The 15,625-nt window shown below is 32.8% G+C and overlaps 3 protein-coding genes across 3 annotated transcripts in view; 1 reads left to right on the top strand and 2 right to left on the bottom strand.

The window, feature by feature from the left end:
- Positions 1 to 283, bottom strand: part of LOC109841147 — a 9,958-nt gene extending 9,675 nt beyond the window's left edge. The window contains exon 1 of the mRNA XM_020410024.1: positions 89 to 283. The gene's annotated coding sequence lies outside the window, so the exon portion shown is untranslated. The remainder of the gene's footprint in view (positions 1 to 88) is intronic.
- On the top strand, positions 541 to 4,163 carry LOC109842561 (eukaryotic translation initiation factor 4E-1-like). The gene is made up of 5 exons (XM_020411422.1): positions 541 to 803; positions 2,929 to 3,094; positions 3,184 to 3,309; positions 3,757 to 3,822; positions 3,914 to 4,163. Exons 1-5 carry the CDS (start codon positions 541 to 543, stop codon positions 3,962 to 3,964), a joined length of 672 nt encoding a protein of 223 aa, XP_020267011.1. The 3' UTR covers positions 3,965 to 4,163.
- On the bottom strand, positions 4,744 to 10,698 carry LOC109841146. Its single transcript, XM_020410023.1, has 5 exons — positions 10,482 to 10,698; positions 7,427 to 7,479; positions 6,743 to 6,952; positions 5,501 to 5,581; positions 4,744 to 5,159 (listed from the first exon to the last, which is right to left on the bottom strand). Exons 1-5 carry the CDS (start codon positions 10,593 to 10,595, stop codon positions 4,988 to 4,990), a joined length of 630 nt encoding a protein of 209 aa, XP_020265612.1. The 5' UTR covers positions 10,596 to 10,698; the 3' UTR covers positions 4,744 to 4,987.

The following is a 15,625-nucleotide window of genomic DNA, read 5'->3' as shown; positions in this document are numbered from 1 at the left end:
GGGGCAAAAAAAAAAAAAAAAAAACCCTAACTCCACTTCAGCGAGACACCACGAGCCTTCGATCAGATACTTAAAGAGAGAGACTTGCCTGAAATTGGTGAAGATTATTATGTTGGATCGTGCGATCTCTATAAGAGATGAGCGGGGGAAAGTTTAGAGAGAGAGAGAGAGAGAGAGAGAGCGATGGCGAAAATTATTATGTTGGATGATGAATCAGAAAGTAGAGAGATCCCGTGGTTGAAGACGGTGACGGGTTTTGACCGGCTGGAGTCTTTCAGAGGATGGTTTAACCGGCCGCAGCCGGTTAATTAAACTGTTATGGTTTCGGGTCGGGTCTGGGTTTATGAGAAATATAACCCCATCGAAGCCCAAAAACTAATTAGACCCTGCAAAGGCCCAAACGTCCCAACCCTCTCTTCGTCTTCACTCATCACCGAACGCATTCAAATCGCACGGAGATTCGACGTCGCGATGGTTTATTTTTCCCATTGCAATATAAACCGAAAACAAAAACAAAGAGAAAACAAAATAAAACAAAAGATGATATTTCTTCTTCTATTCATTGCCAACGAGCTTATTTTTGAGTTGGGTATACTCACCTATTTCTGTCGCCTTGAGTCGGCCGATCTCTCCGCCTCCGATCTCGAGGCGGAGTTCCCCCGCTCTCGACGCCAGTCGTCGCATCCGTTGGAGCACTCGTGGACGTTTTGGTTCGATAATCTGTCGGCGAAGTCGAAGCAGGTTGATTGGGGCAGCTCGATCCGCTCCGTTCACACGTTCGCTACTGTGGAGGACTTTTGGGGGTAAGGCTTGTTGTCTTTTGAGAGATCTAGGGTTTTTCTTTGGGGGTTAGTTTTGTATGTAGCACGTTTGTATGGTACAGTTGAGGAAGAAATTGGCGAATTTGTTCCCTATGAAGTTGGGGCCAAAAAAGGAAATTGGTGCAGATTAGTTAGATTCCATGGTATATTGATCAACAAAATTCAAAATTTCCAGTTAAAAATAAGGATGACTTGGCAAATTGGTATGGTGAACCATAAGAATAAACTGACATGGGATTATAAAGTGCAATCAAGATGAATTATAAATGTTGCAATATGAATCTTATGATTATTATCAGGCCACGCCTACGAGCAAGGGATTTACTGTTGAAAACAGTATGCAACTCATAAAAAATTTCTAACTTACCAGTACCACAGCTTGCAAGTTCACATAAAGAAGTTGTATAGTGATCCTGAAGTCATTTTTGTTTAAATGTTGAAAAATAGAGTATATGCACAGCAAAATATGTCTTACTCATCAATAAAGGAAGCTAACGGTCTATAAGAAAAGCTAGAAAACGCAGTTAACCACCGCATTTCTAAACATAGAACAGACGGACTGCAGCCTGGCACCAACAGTAATAATCAAGATACTTGATGAATTTCAGATTAGTAAAAGCCTAACAGGCATCTAAGGGACACTAGAACATGTAAAACTGGTACTTTAACTCTTATTTGTTGGTTACTTTCAGATCTATTTTATCATATCACTACAAAACTATTTTGGATACACAGCTAAACTTAGCGTATGAAGAAGAATGTGTTGTAACATGAAAGGTAGCTAAGAAATATATAATTGAAGCTCACACTCAAAGCTTCATGCTTCTAAACTGTGAGACATTTACAACACCAGTACATATACAAAATACGATGGGGGTAGGTGTTCTAGCTGCGTAGAAAAAGAGGGCAGGCGAAATACTTGGAGACAAAAGATGTATATAGATGTTTATGGACACTGTTACAAGGTTCAGACATGGCAAACCTCAAATTTCAATAATAATTAAAAGGACATGTCAATGGGTAAACTAGTTAATATGTGTTGTTGGTTGTTATAAAGGAAGCTACAGACTAACATAGGCATTGCAGAGCATCGCATTGCCAAACGACAACCTTGCATGAGTACATTTTTGAATTCCTTTCTTATTACCCAATAGCATAGACTAGCCATCTCCTCACCATTTTCTTGCTACAAGTTAATGAACATAATGGCTGATTTAATATTTTGTATGTTGCACACTTAAGCAATATTTTTTGGCAATACTTGTGGTAGATTTCTTCCCAAGTCACAGTTTCCCGTCTAGTTTTCTAGATTATCAATGTCTGATGATGCTTGACGCTCATGGTATTAAGGTAAATCTTAATTACTAGTCCTTTGGATTATTTTCATCTATTGACTGTGAAAACTAGATCACAAACTTTTTATGATACTTTTGTTCTTACGAACTATTGTGGCTAATTGTTGGATCTCGGCCTTAGTATATTGCTGGAGACCTTCGTTAGATTGTGTGGCATGCTGTATTAGGTCTAATAACCGAACTTTAAGAATTTTTCTGGTGAGTTTGTGACGGCACGGGATGTTGTTGCTGGTAAACTTGTAAAGGCAACTCCACATCATTGTGCAAGATTTGACTGTATGGTTTTGGTTTGTCCACTTTATTGGGCATCTCAGTTTATAGATTATATTTCTTCCTTGGGAAGCCAGACAAAGATCTTTACTGCTTTAATTGTTTTTAAACAATAGAGGTTTAATCATCTGGCTCTATGCTTCCTCTATGGAGATTGCTATCCTTTCTGATATGTGAACCCAAATGCTACGGAGAACTTCTTATTTTCCATAAAATTGAAGCCGTGAAGTCTGACTTTGATCAGTGTTTTGGATATTGGAATGGTCTTTGCTGTAGATTACTTTGCACTTGTATTCATACAACCCACACATTCACACGCATTAAGTTTATGTCTATGTATCTCACAGTATACTCATGGATGCACCCTTTATACAAGAGAAAATGCAAAGTAGATTCTTTATGAACTCATCCACAGTGAGAATACAATTATAATACAAAGTTCCCCGCATTTTTGGAATATAACTGAAGTATTTTCTTTTCAGGCTTTACAATAATATACATCATCCAAGCAAACTGGCTGTGGGGGCGGATTTCAGTTGCTTTAAATATGGAACAGAGCCAAAATGGGAGGATCCAGTCTGCGCGAATGGAGGGAAGTGGACTATAAGTTGCTCTAGGGGGAAGGTTGACAATTGGTGGTTACAAACTGTATGCCTCTGACCTCTTTAATCTTTTATCTTAAATCATTTAGTTTTGCTCAATTCATCCCATCAACCTTCCTCTTTCGCTTCTGTTAGTTGTTAGCTATGATTGGCGAACAGTTTGATCATGGTGATGATATATGTGGGGCAGTTGTCAATGTCCGAGCAAAGCAGGAAAAGATTTCAATTTGGACAAAAAATGGTTTAAATGAAGCTTCTCAGGTATATATAGCTGGATACTTCTCTCTCGATTGTATATGTTTTTTGTTGCGTACCTTCCTTCACAGTTTCCGAGATAAACGTATAGTTGCAGTTTGATGTTATAAGCTACTCTGCTCTGTGAATGCCAAATAATCAGTTCCCGGAAAAGATTGCCATAAATCTGACCTATAAATAAATTTGTGTCCTAATACTAGAATTTCATTCCAGGCTCCAGCCAATATATGACCTAACTCACAGGAAGCGTCATTAATGAGTTGAATCAGTTCTTTGTTATCCTGCTACACGCACCCACATAAGCGTGTAGTGGAGATTAGTAGACTGGTCTGGTGTGTGTGTGTTTGTGTGTGTGTGTGTGTAAGCATGGTCATCATCATATCATCAATTGGCCACTCTAGCATGATGGTTCAACACATTCCCATATGGCCGTTTACATTCTATATTTTACAGCTGAGCATTGGAAAGCAGTGGAAAGAGTTTCTTGACTACAACGAGCCTATCGGATTTGTACTTCATGTATGTTCTCTGCTTGTAGAATTTTTTTTTTTTTCGTTTTTAAAAAAAATCTGTGGCTTATTTAGCTTAACGCAAATCTTTCTTGTTTCAGGATGATGCAAAGAAACACGATAGATTTGCTAAGGCTCGGTACCAAGTTTGATGTTGTTGAGAAGTATTTCTCTTGGTCGCTCCTTTAGCTCATTCAGATTGCTGATTGTCACAGCCATTAGCATATAGTATAGATTTTAACAGGTTTTTCTTAATGCTGTTATTGGGGATATCTGTTTGCTCTGAAACTTTGGATAGCCTTTGTAGTTGCTCATTAATCTTATTTGTTCATGGTGGGTTGTTTTTGTCCAGGTTTAAGAATCTGATGGGTTGTTGCCCTAAGTCCGCCCCCCCCCCCCCCCCCCACACACACACACACACAACACACCTTTCTTTTCTCCTGGTTTTCTGGTTATTAAGATTTTGAGCCTCAGTGTTTTACATAGTCTGTGGACTTCGCTAAACGAGACCAAGGTGGATCTTGTGCTTTCTCAAGCCTACAATCAGAAGTTTTGAAAGAATATGACTTGGAAACCTATGATTAAGCTATTTGTTCTGAGAAAATGTTTTTTCAGTTAAAACTAATTGTTACAGCTTACAAATACCGTGAACTTTATTCAAGTCGGATCAGTTAGCAAATATAATTTTAGACATGCGCCTGGAGAAATGCGTGTGTGAAATAATTAGCTATCTATTGACTTTGTTCAACGGAGCCAGGTATATCAATAGAGTTCGATCAGATTTCTGAGCTTGGTATTTTGGTATTAAGAACCTACTGTGGAGCCCATCTGAGCTGTATTATAACTATTGCTTAAGATGATATATATATATGTGCTAATCATCATATGCAAAACAGCCATACGCTACACTGTACGGTTGAATTTATCCCAATTGGCAACACAGTGACAAATAAACTTCCAAAATTTCTCAAAAAAAAAAAAAAAAAAAAATTACAATAGCTCTCCGCAAATTTCTACATAAAAGCTTAAAAATACGTATCAATCCGAGGAACAGCATTACAAAGAAGATCCCCACAGGTCTACTCTCAACTGATCAGGAATTGCTCTATAGAACTGAGTTTCTACTGTGTCTAGAATTTCACCCTACGGAAGCAGAATGCTCCTCAATTAAACATTCACCTCGTACTTGACAGGCTCTCACGGGAGGAAAGAAGGCGAAGAGCCTGCTTCGAGTTTTTCAGAACAGAAAAAGACCTTGGGACTCGCATCTTTCTCCTCTTTAGGAATTCTATGGCGTTCTGCTGGCACTGGGCAGGGGGTATTTCCTTCAGAAGCACAGTTTCAGGCCTGATAAACATCATTATTAGGTTAAGGAAATGATTATTGTTAGGATTAATTGCGGATAGACCCCCATAGATCTATTATTGCAGATAAACCCTCTAAGTGAAACTTTTGTTCTCTTATGCCAGCAGGAGGTCTACTTGTCAAAAAAGGAAAAAGAAAAAGAAAGAAAAATCTCCTTCTTGGCGGTTAACATAGTCCCAAAAAGAAATCACTTAGGGGGTCCATCTATGACAATAGAATTATAGGGGTCTATCCACAATTGGGTGATGGTAAAGGTGGTCTATCCACAATTGACCCTCGTTGATATGCATATGGTTTTCTGCTAGGACTACTGAAAGACGTACCCGGACAATTTCTGCTTTTTCTTCTTTTTGTTGGGCTTGTGATTTACAATCTCCTCTTCCGAGTCTGAAGCGAAGGTTTTCCTACAAAAGTGAAGAGTCGTCAGACTTCCATTTTCCAACATATAGTGCAGGACAAATATGCTTGCGAATGGTATGCAAAAAGCCGTAGAGGGCAACACTCACTCTACGGATTAGACAAGAAGAGAAGAGCTGTTTTATAGGAGAAGCTACTCCTATCAACAGAATTCACTACCAACTGCAACCGACGTTTCCAGTATGAATACGAATCAGTTAGGCAAATCCGCCATAGATATATAGCTATGTATGGATAAAAATTCATAAAGCATAAGAGGCAAAAAGATCAACGCATTCTTATCCGATCATCCTTGTCTAGCAAAACTCAAAAGTTGAGCATGCGGCATCTTTGATTTATGGTCAGGGGAAGAAGAAACAAGACAGAGAAATGCTAATGCGTCATTTTGATGGGTTAGAAGATGACAGGAATTATGGTGATGATTACAATGAAGCGCTTCATACTTTTCCCTCACGTGTAAACCCATCCTAGGGAGGGTAAGAATGTCACAAAATGCAACCGTCCCATAAAGAATACACCCAATAAGTGCCTTCCAAGATAAAAGGTGAATATCCATTTACGGAGGGTTTCTTTTTCTTTTCTCCCCCCCCGCCCACTCCCACCCCCAAGTTCAAGCTAGAATGCTCGGTATTTGACAAATATTCACGAATATTTGTTGAATATTAAAGTTTAATCATTTTGCTAAAGAATTTAACTTTCAAATAGTAATTAAATTTGTCCTTGCATGTTACTACTTTATAACTATGATGTATACATATTTAATTCAAATATTTTGTTTGAAAACTGATTAAGGACCATTTGAGTCTCAATATTAGTATTTAGAACTTAAGTAGAAAATGTAAATGGATTGAAAACAAAACATCGTATGGATAATAATACAAAATTATAAGCGATCAAACTTTAAACAAATATTTGACAAACATATGAAATGAATGTTCATCTGGTTAAGTTATATTTGTTTATGAATCCAAATATTATTAAATGTTTGTTTAGTGCTAAAGTAACTACGGAATCAAATATAAACCGAATAGTTGCTCCAACAATTAATGAACTATTTGTTAATTATTCAATTCATTACCACCCCATGTCGTTTACTGCACCAAACAACTCAGATGGCCAAACATATTAAGGAAATGAAAAAAACATACTTTTCACAAGCTGCAAGAAGATCAACGATATTGCTTGGAAGCATCCCTGATATAATTGCCCCCTCTTGAGGCTCTTCTTTATCTGTAAATTCTTGATCAAGATCATCGGCTGATGTTGGAGGTTCCTTCCTTTGAACATCATCGTCTAATTTTGGTGGAGCTTTCCTTTGTGCCCACTGCCTTCTCCGCTCTTTGCCTTCCCAAGCCACCCTGAAAGAATTAAACCAGTTTAGATAACCCAGCAAGGGAGACAAGGAAATGGAACATTCAAGCGACAAATAACATAAGAACATTAAAATACTTACTCCATACATTTTTCTTTAGGCAAAATTTATCCACAGGCTAATAAAATAAAGAGCTTGTTTTTACTACATTTAAATATATGGAGCTCTTATAAAAGAAGTGCATGTACAGTTTCTTCAATGACAACTTAGGTGTGATTAAAGATGTTTCATGCATCGAAGAAAACTTGCACCGTAATATCATTAGCATGAGAGGATGATAGTTAACCACAAATGAAATTTGAGCAAGTAATGGTTTCTACCAGGATGAAGCAACAACATTTAATTTGTACTTAGTGTTTCAAATGATGCTGGCAAAGAAGCCCATGCAATAACAAAGTTGGCAGGCATAACCAGACAACTATAATTAAAATACTGAGACTATACATGGATAGAAACTTACCTGACTTCATTTTCTCGTTGGATTTTCCTAATCTCTTCATCTTTTGTGGTACCCTGAAATTGTTATTCAGAAGATGAATCTATCAAAATTATGTCAAACTTATAAAAGATTCTTCCATCGCATTTACAAGAATCTGCATCGCATAGGTATGCTTAGTTAAAACCAAATTCAATTATAAAAAAAAGAAAAATAAATAAACTTTGAGTCTTGATGAGATAACAACCTTTAGAATCAAATGTAATGTGGATGTCATATGGAGAATATTTCTGTTATAGCATGCAAAATAGTTTAAGTGTTGATCCAATTAAGAGATGACACGTGTCCCACCCCATGACTAATCAGCCGAATTCAAAGAGGGACGACTTGAGTAGCTCCAGCAGTCGACCCAACAGGCTGATAACTTGTGAAACTAACTGGAAAGACGGTACTTGTCGACCTACCCACAGGATCGAGACGAAAAGCATCATCACTCGACCTACCACTCAAATCGATTCCACTCTCTATTGCCATTCGGCTCTTCCAGACCGACAACTCACGAGGCCGATTTAAAAGGTAGTGATTGCCGGCCTCCAACGAGGCGAGTTGAGCAGCGGTGTGTCCTCGAGTCCCCCGCCGACAGACGATTGATATTATTTTAAATGCGTGGTCATAGTCATCATTGCTCTAGCCCCAATAGTCTTTATGACTCACTGGACATTGTCATCACTATTTTCCTCCTGTCACCCCCACATTAAATGCTTGGGTGAATCACCCCCTTCAGCGGGCGACAACCGTAAAGTAGATAATGACTAGGCCGCCAACTCGACTCGACCAAATTTACCTATCTACCTATCCGGCCTACTATAAAAGGTAACTGTCTAGGGTAAGGTCAGGGTCTTCTAAGCAATAATGAATCATTTTCTTTACTTGTCTCTTACTTCTCCAATCAAGCTCAAATACTGACCTGATCGTTGGATGAACCATCGAAAATCCTAACTCCGGCCTTTCACGAGTTCTTCATGTGCAGAATAGAACATCTGGCACAGGAACTAGACATCTGAGAAAGTTTGAGGACCCTAACACCCTCATAATCTACAGATAAACCCCCTGTTCGATCACTAAAATCAACAATTTCTCATGTAATTTTACAAATTTTTCTTAGGTGCAACATTCGTAATACATAATAAATAATTTGAGATGTAGATCATCCCCTTGATCTGTACGTTACCAGATTTATGGTTTTCTTTAGAAATGTCAGAATGGGCGACTGTATGTTGGATTTTGAATAAAGAGAATAGGATATTTGTCAGTAAAGCAAGAATTCATGCTCTGTTTGGTACAATTAACCATGTGGCTGCTTTTGATAGAAAATACGCTTTGGAAGGTGTATGAAAGTATGAGTGCTTTACGCTAGACGAAGTGGTTGGATTGATAATTTATGTGCCAGTGAGTATCGGTAAGGATATTTTGAACTAATTTGGTTGACATGATGACATGATGGATGAGAATTAATGGAGGCAATGCGTAAGACTAAACAGCTATATATTATTATATAATTTTTAAAAAAAATATATTTAAATTATTTTTAATATGAAAAAAAAAAAAGAAAAAAAAAATTAATAAAAAAAAAGGTACATTGTCATAGAAGGGATTTCTCTCCTTGAAATGATGCTGGCACAATCCCCACCATGTGATATTCTCTCTCCTACTTTATTCACATGGTGGGGATTTGTGCCACATCATTTTCCAAGAGGAAATTCCCCTCCTTGACATGAAGGTACCATTTAATCTCTCTCTCTCCTCTCCTCTCTTCTCTCTCTCTATATTATATATATATATATATATTATATATATATATATATAATATATAATATATATATATATATATATATGATGAAAAATAAAGAACTCGTACCAAGTTCTCCATTTGAACTTGGTAAGTGATACTTGGATTGATTCGCGTCCTACATCTATATTGGAAATAGGTGAAAAGGCGGTTAAGACTTCTTTTGAGTATATGATGTAGGGGTCAGATCAGTCCAACATCACTACAAATTCAACGGAACAACTTGATACCAAAAGTTCTTTCTCTCTCTCTCTCTCGCTATAATATATATATATATATATATATATATATATATATATATATATATATATTAAGAGAGAGAGAGAGAGAGGAGGGGGGGGAGAGAAATGTGGTTGAGATTGAAATGAGTGGATGAGAATAGGACATTTCACTAAAGCACAAAATTTGGCTTGGTAATAGCATACAACATTTCTCTCATATATATATATATATATATATATATATATATATATATATAATATATATATATATATATAAATATATTATATATATATATACTATATACTTTTTCATTTATTTATTTTAGTCTTTTATCTAAACAAGTAGGCTAAGGATGAGAGTTCTAGCTGTTTATATGAACGAGTAGGATAGGGGTAAAATGTTTATAAGCAGTCTCCTTATTATTTATTTGCACTTATAGACATGAAAAATATAATTATATAAATACTAATAATAATGATGACGTCAAGTTTTTTCCCTTCAAGTGTATACTATTTGCCACATTATTAACAAATTTATTTCCATTTTCTTAGCACTGCTTTTTAATCTAATATGGTTCACAATAGTGTTTTAGGTAAAAATCAATAGCTTGTTTTAAGCATACTCCTTTTTTTTAATAGGATAAAAAAGTTTTTTTTAAACCCTTAACCATACAGTAGGGCTATTTAGTTTCTAATTTCCGATTAATGTAAAACTAAACATTGTTTTTGCTTTCCAAGCGATTTCCTATTCTACATCTTCCAATTTTTTTTTTTAACAATTTAAAGAAAAATGGGTTTTTTCTGCTAAAGAGCTCTATCGATTGTAAATCCGAATCTTTAAACAGCCTTATTTTTTTTTTCGTCACCAAAACAGAATAAAAAACACAAAATCAATCACAGAGCATGAAATGTCCCACCTTTGAAACCCTAGAAACTGATCAAATTGAATCTACTAGAGAACTCAGACCAAGATGAAATTTTGCAAATACAAAGGAGGCAAAGTACGGACCTCTTGAGCCGTTAGCTCCTCGGGTGCATCGGAGTCGCTATCGTGATCCGACATCTCTCGATCCACCTCCGTGATGTCCTCGGGTGCATCGGCGTCGCTATCGTGATCCGACATGTCTCACTCTCTCTCTCTCTCTCTCTCTCTCTCTCAATCCTGGGATGCAGCGGCGACGATTTTGTAGCAGCACTTTGGACACCGCGACCGCCAATTTACAGTCTAGGGTTTAGATGTGGATTTAAATGCTTGTCGGGTCATTTAGGAACCCGGCCCCATGTGACATCCACGGCCCAATTTGACTGTTGATTATTAATGGGCCTAAGTGATAACCCAACCCATTTATATAGCGACCATATCTATCTCTACTTTACCCGAGGAAAAAGCAAAAGTGTTATACCAGAATGGACGATCATTTCTAGGACTTGCCTTTTAAAATATCAATTTATTTGTTTTATTTTTAAATTATGTTTGTAGTTTCTATATAGTTCGTTTTAGGAGTATACAGTTAAATATTTAATAGAGTAATAACGTAACCGTGTTAGTTTTTATCTTTTTATTAGTTTTTATCAGTTTATCACCTTTTCCTCCAACCTAAAAACATCTTTTAACTACTTTATTCTCAAATATTTTATGTTTTAAACCGCTTTATGAATTAAAAAATTATTTTCCAGATTTCAATTAAAATATAAGAAATAAAAAAAACATATTACCTCATTAATCTGTTGAATATTTAACTATAATATACTCGCAAAATGATCACATTTTATACGTATACATAGTTCAAATTGGAAAATAGGTAAGGGGCTGTTTGGTTGGTTTCCTAAAAACCAAAAAAAGGAAATCGGTACAAGGAAATCAATAAAATAATATTTTTATCCATTTACATCCCTAAAACTCACCCACAACATCCAATAAAATATTATTTTTATCCTCCAACTCATCTCATTTCATCTCATTTCTTACCTTTAAAAATAAACCAAACACAAGAAATGTGTCACATCATCCAACTCATCACATCTCATCTTATCCCATTTTTAAAAATCACACACATCATCCAATAATATTGTGACAACTCATCTCATCTCATTAAACCTTCCTTTCCATCCATTTCCTCAAAAAAAATAAGAAATTGATTTCCTTAAGTATGTGTCACATCATCCAATAATATACCTCCAACTCATCTCATCTATTTTCTTATTTTTAAAAATGAACCAAACACAAACAACCTCAAAACATCATCCAATAATATACCTCCAACTCATCTCATCTCATCTCATCTATTTTCTTATTTTTAAAAATGAACCAAACACAAACAACCTCAAAACATCATCCAATAATATACCTCCAATTCATTTCCTTATTTTTTTAACCAACCAAACAACCTCAAAACAAGTTTTTTTTTAAAATCACTCACATCATCCAATAATAAGGTGACAACTCATCTCATCTCATCACTTATTCTATAATTTACTTCTTTTTTAACCCAACCAAACAACCTCAAAACAATTATTATAGGAAATAAGTTTCCTATTCTTTAATTTCCAAGTTTTTTTTCCGAAAAGAACGGACCCTAAGGGGGTGTTTGTTTCACATTTTTTTTGGGATATAGGGTGGATTTCAAGTTTTGGGATGTAAAAAGTGCTTTTTTTAAGTTTTGGTATTCCTTAAACTTTGTTTGTTTCACTTTTTTTTTGGGATATTGAATCCCTAAATTATAAAAAAATAATATCTTTTTTAGGTTTGTGAAATCATCTCTTTTGTTTTCAACTCTTTTTGGGATAATAAGGTGGATTACAAATTTTTTGATTTTAGAATTCTCCATAAACCATGTTGTTTCAAAACCAATTTGGGATTATGAATCCCCAAATAATAAAAAACTATTATTTTAGAATTGCGAAATCCTACAATTGAGAGAGAGTAGGTTGGATATTGATGTATTAAGCTTATAAATGTAGATTAATATAAAGATTAATATAAATAATTATATAAATATAATATTATATATAATATAATATTTAATATAATACATCTATTCTCTATAATTATAGGAGGACCAAGAATCACTAGTTCATCGCTTTAGTAAATGCTGGCCACGTAAATTACTGTAGGCAGTTATTATAATAATATATTATATTATTAATAAATAATATATATAATTTATATAATAATATAAATATATATTAATATTTAAATATAGATGATAAAATAATAATATAAATTATTAATAAAAGATAATAAAATATATATAGTAATATGATAATCATATATAAAATATACTAATATTATATATATAATGAATATTATATAATTATATAATATATATATAATTAATATATAACCAATATATGTAATATAATTAACATCAATAATATAGTTATATATAATATATATTATATACTATTATATATATATATATATATATATATATAAATATAATATATATAATATATATATATTATATAATATTATATAATATTTATATTATATTATTATATAAATATATAATATTATAATGATAATATATAGTATATATATATATATATATATATATTATATATATATATATACTATATATATATATATATATTATATTATTATAATATATAATATATATATATAAATATAATTTTATATAATATAATATATAATAATATTATATTATTCTTTATATATATTATATAATAAATAAATATAATATAGATAATTATAATAATATATAATATATAAATATAAATATATTGTATATATAGTTAATAATATATAATATAATAAATATATAAATATATGTAAATATATATATAATATATATATATATATATTATATATAATATATATATATATATATATATATATTATCTAATTATATGTTATATTATATTACAATATATATTATATATATTATTTATTATATAATAATATTATAATATAGTAATATATAATATATATAATAATACATATAAATTATATATAATATAATATATAAAAATAATATATTATTTTATATATATAATGTATTAAATAATAATATATAATAATAATATAATATATAATATTTATATGATGATATATAATATTATATATATAATAAATTATTATATTATAATATATTATATACTGATATCTAATAATATATATGTATATTATATATAATTATATATTATAGTATCAACTGTTCATTGCTAGTAATTACTGTACATTATATATATTATTAAATTACATATAATATTATATATTATAATATATATATTAATAAATATTATATCATTATAATTAATAATATGTATAATATATTATATATAATATATATATTTTTTATAATATAATTGTATAGTACTTATATTATATATATTAAATTATATCTATACATAAATAATATATATATATATAATTATTATATATATATATATAATATATATAGGAGGACATAACAAATACTGTTCAGCTGTAGTATTTCAAATCCAAATTATTATATAATATTATAATAATATATGTTATTAAAATATTGATATAAATTATAATATAATTATAGTATCCAATCCCAAAATTTGATGAATACAAACAATATCTATAGATATTAAGTACTAAATCCTAAAATATTGAATGAAACAAACAAAATATTACATAATTTGGGTATCTCCAAATCCAAAATATTGATGAAACAACAAAATTTTAGAGATCCCAAAATGTAACAAATTATATGATTTTAAATTCTACTGTGTAACATCGCATATCCATAAATTTGGGATACAAAACAAACACCCCCTAAGGGCCCTGTTTGTTTATACTGAAGTATATGAAGTAGCAAGAAGTTAGAGGATCAGAGCTATTTTTGTTACTTCCATATAAAAATGTTGTTTTGTTTCTCCGAAAGCTACTTCCGCTATTCCTTAAAACTGACGTGTCTCTAGCCGGGGGCATCTTATTTTCTTAATATTTTTCTGACCTCCAATGTATGAAATACGGCGGAAGTGGATTTTTTAGGGTGGGTCCACGGAAAAATGATTCCCGAAATATTTTTCTAACTCCAGATTCTTCTCCTATTCAATCACAGCTCATTCTTCCTCTCAACCTAAACCGATTCTTCTCCTATATTCTAAAACCGATTCCTTCACCGATCTTCCTAAATTTAGCTCCCCGGTGAAAGGGTTTTCCTCAACGTGGCGGTAATTCTATGTCCCCCCACTTCCAGCAAAAAACGTCCTTCTGCTTCTTCATATCTTCCTCTGCTTCCCCCAAAAGGTATGTTAAAGGTTAGATTTGAATCTTTATGGTAATTAAATTACATCTTTTGCACAAAAGAGATCTTGTGATGTATTTTAGCAATGTTTCCCTTTACTGATTTCCTTTCTTGGTGTCTCTTGGCTTCCCACAATGATTTCCTTTTTCTCTTGTTTATAATCACAAACGTTGCTAAATACAGATTATACTCATTCAATTTAAGCAAATGTTTACACTGAAATAGCATGCTTTTCAGAAACTCTCAGTACTATGCAATTATAAGTGAAGAAAATGTAAAGGATATTGTCAGAGAGGATAAATGGTTCACAGAACCATTTCACTCAAAAATGAATTAGTGCCTAGGCGGGAGACATGGTGGTAAAGTTGAAGTTTATTTACATTGTGAAAATACAATTATTACAACTTGAGTACTGTTAACTACACAACCAGAAACCGCCTTTAATAAAGTCAGAGATCACCAGGATCTAAATGTGGCAAAACTTAGACCGTCGCAGATCCTTGCAAAAATATACATATGAAACGAAAGAAATTATAATAGACATAAATACATAGTACACAAGAAACTACATTAAACCTCAAAAAGAAAAAAAATACAATGCACATGTGAAGTTATAATTGTTGCACTGCCCTGAAATTTTCAGCCGCAAAAATCTCCGCAGGGAGTCCTCAAGCATTCACATGTAAAAGCCTCCATCCACCAAAGAATCTTGAAACGTTATTACTTTCATGGAAAAGAATGTTCTATATCATATTACAGGACTTGAAACCTATGATGTTCGCAAAAAATAATACATGACTCTGTTGGCTAATCACTTCAGCTGCATAACATTAATAAAAACCTAGCTACACCACCCAAATTACGGAGGGTAGGAGTATTCCTATAAAGGGTTTTGACAAGGTTTCACAGA

The sequence above is a fragment of the Asparagus officinalis genome, chromosome 5, assembly GCF_001876935.1.
Source record: "Asparagus officinalis chromosome 5, Aspof.V1, whole genome shotgun sequence".
Lineage (NCBI taxonomy): Eukaryota > Viridiplantae > Streptophyta > Magnoliopsida > Asparagales > Asparagaceae > Asparagus > Asparagus officinalis.
This window is presented reverse-complemented; position numbering and strand designations above follow the sequence as displayed.

Coding starts and splice junctions, on each gene's coding strand:
- LOC109842561 (XM_020411422.1), top strand. CDS start 541: ATGATATTTCTTCTTCTATTCATTGCCAACGAGCTTATTTTTGAGTTG. Junction 804..2,928: donor ACTGTGGAGGACTTTTGGGG/GTAAGGCTTGTT, acceptor TTTTCTTTTCAG/GCTTTACAATAATATACATC. Junction 3,823..3,913: donor CTATCGGATTTGTACTTCAT/GTATGTTCTCTG, acceptor TTCTTGTTTCAG/GATGATGCAAAGAAACACGA.
- LOC109841146 (XM_020410023.1), bottom strand. CDS start 10,595: ATGTCGGATCACGATAGCGACGCCGATGCACCCGAGGACATCACGGAG. Junction 5,582..6,742: donor CTTCTTGCAGCTTGTGAAAA/GTATGTTTTTTT, acceptor TCACTTTTGTAG/GAAAACCTTCGCTTCAGACT. Junction 5,160..5,500: donor AAAAAGCAGAAATTGTCCGG/GTACGTCTTTCA, acceptor GATGTTTATCAG/GCCTGAAACTGTGCTTCTGA.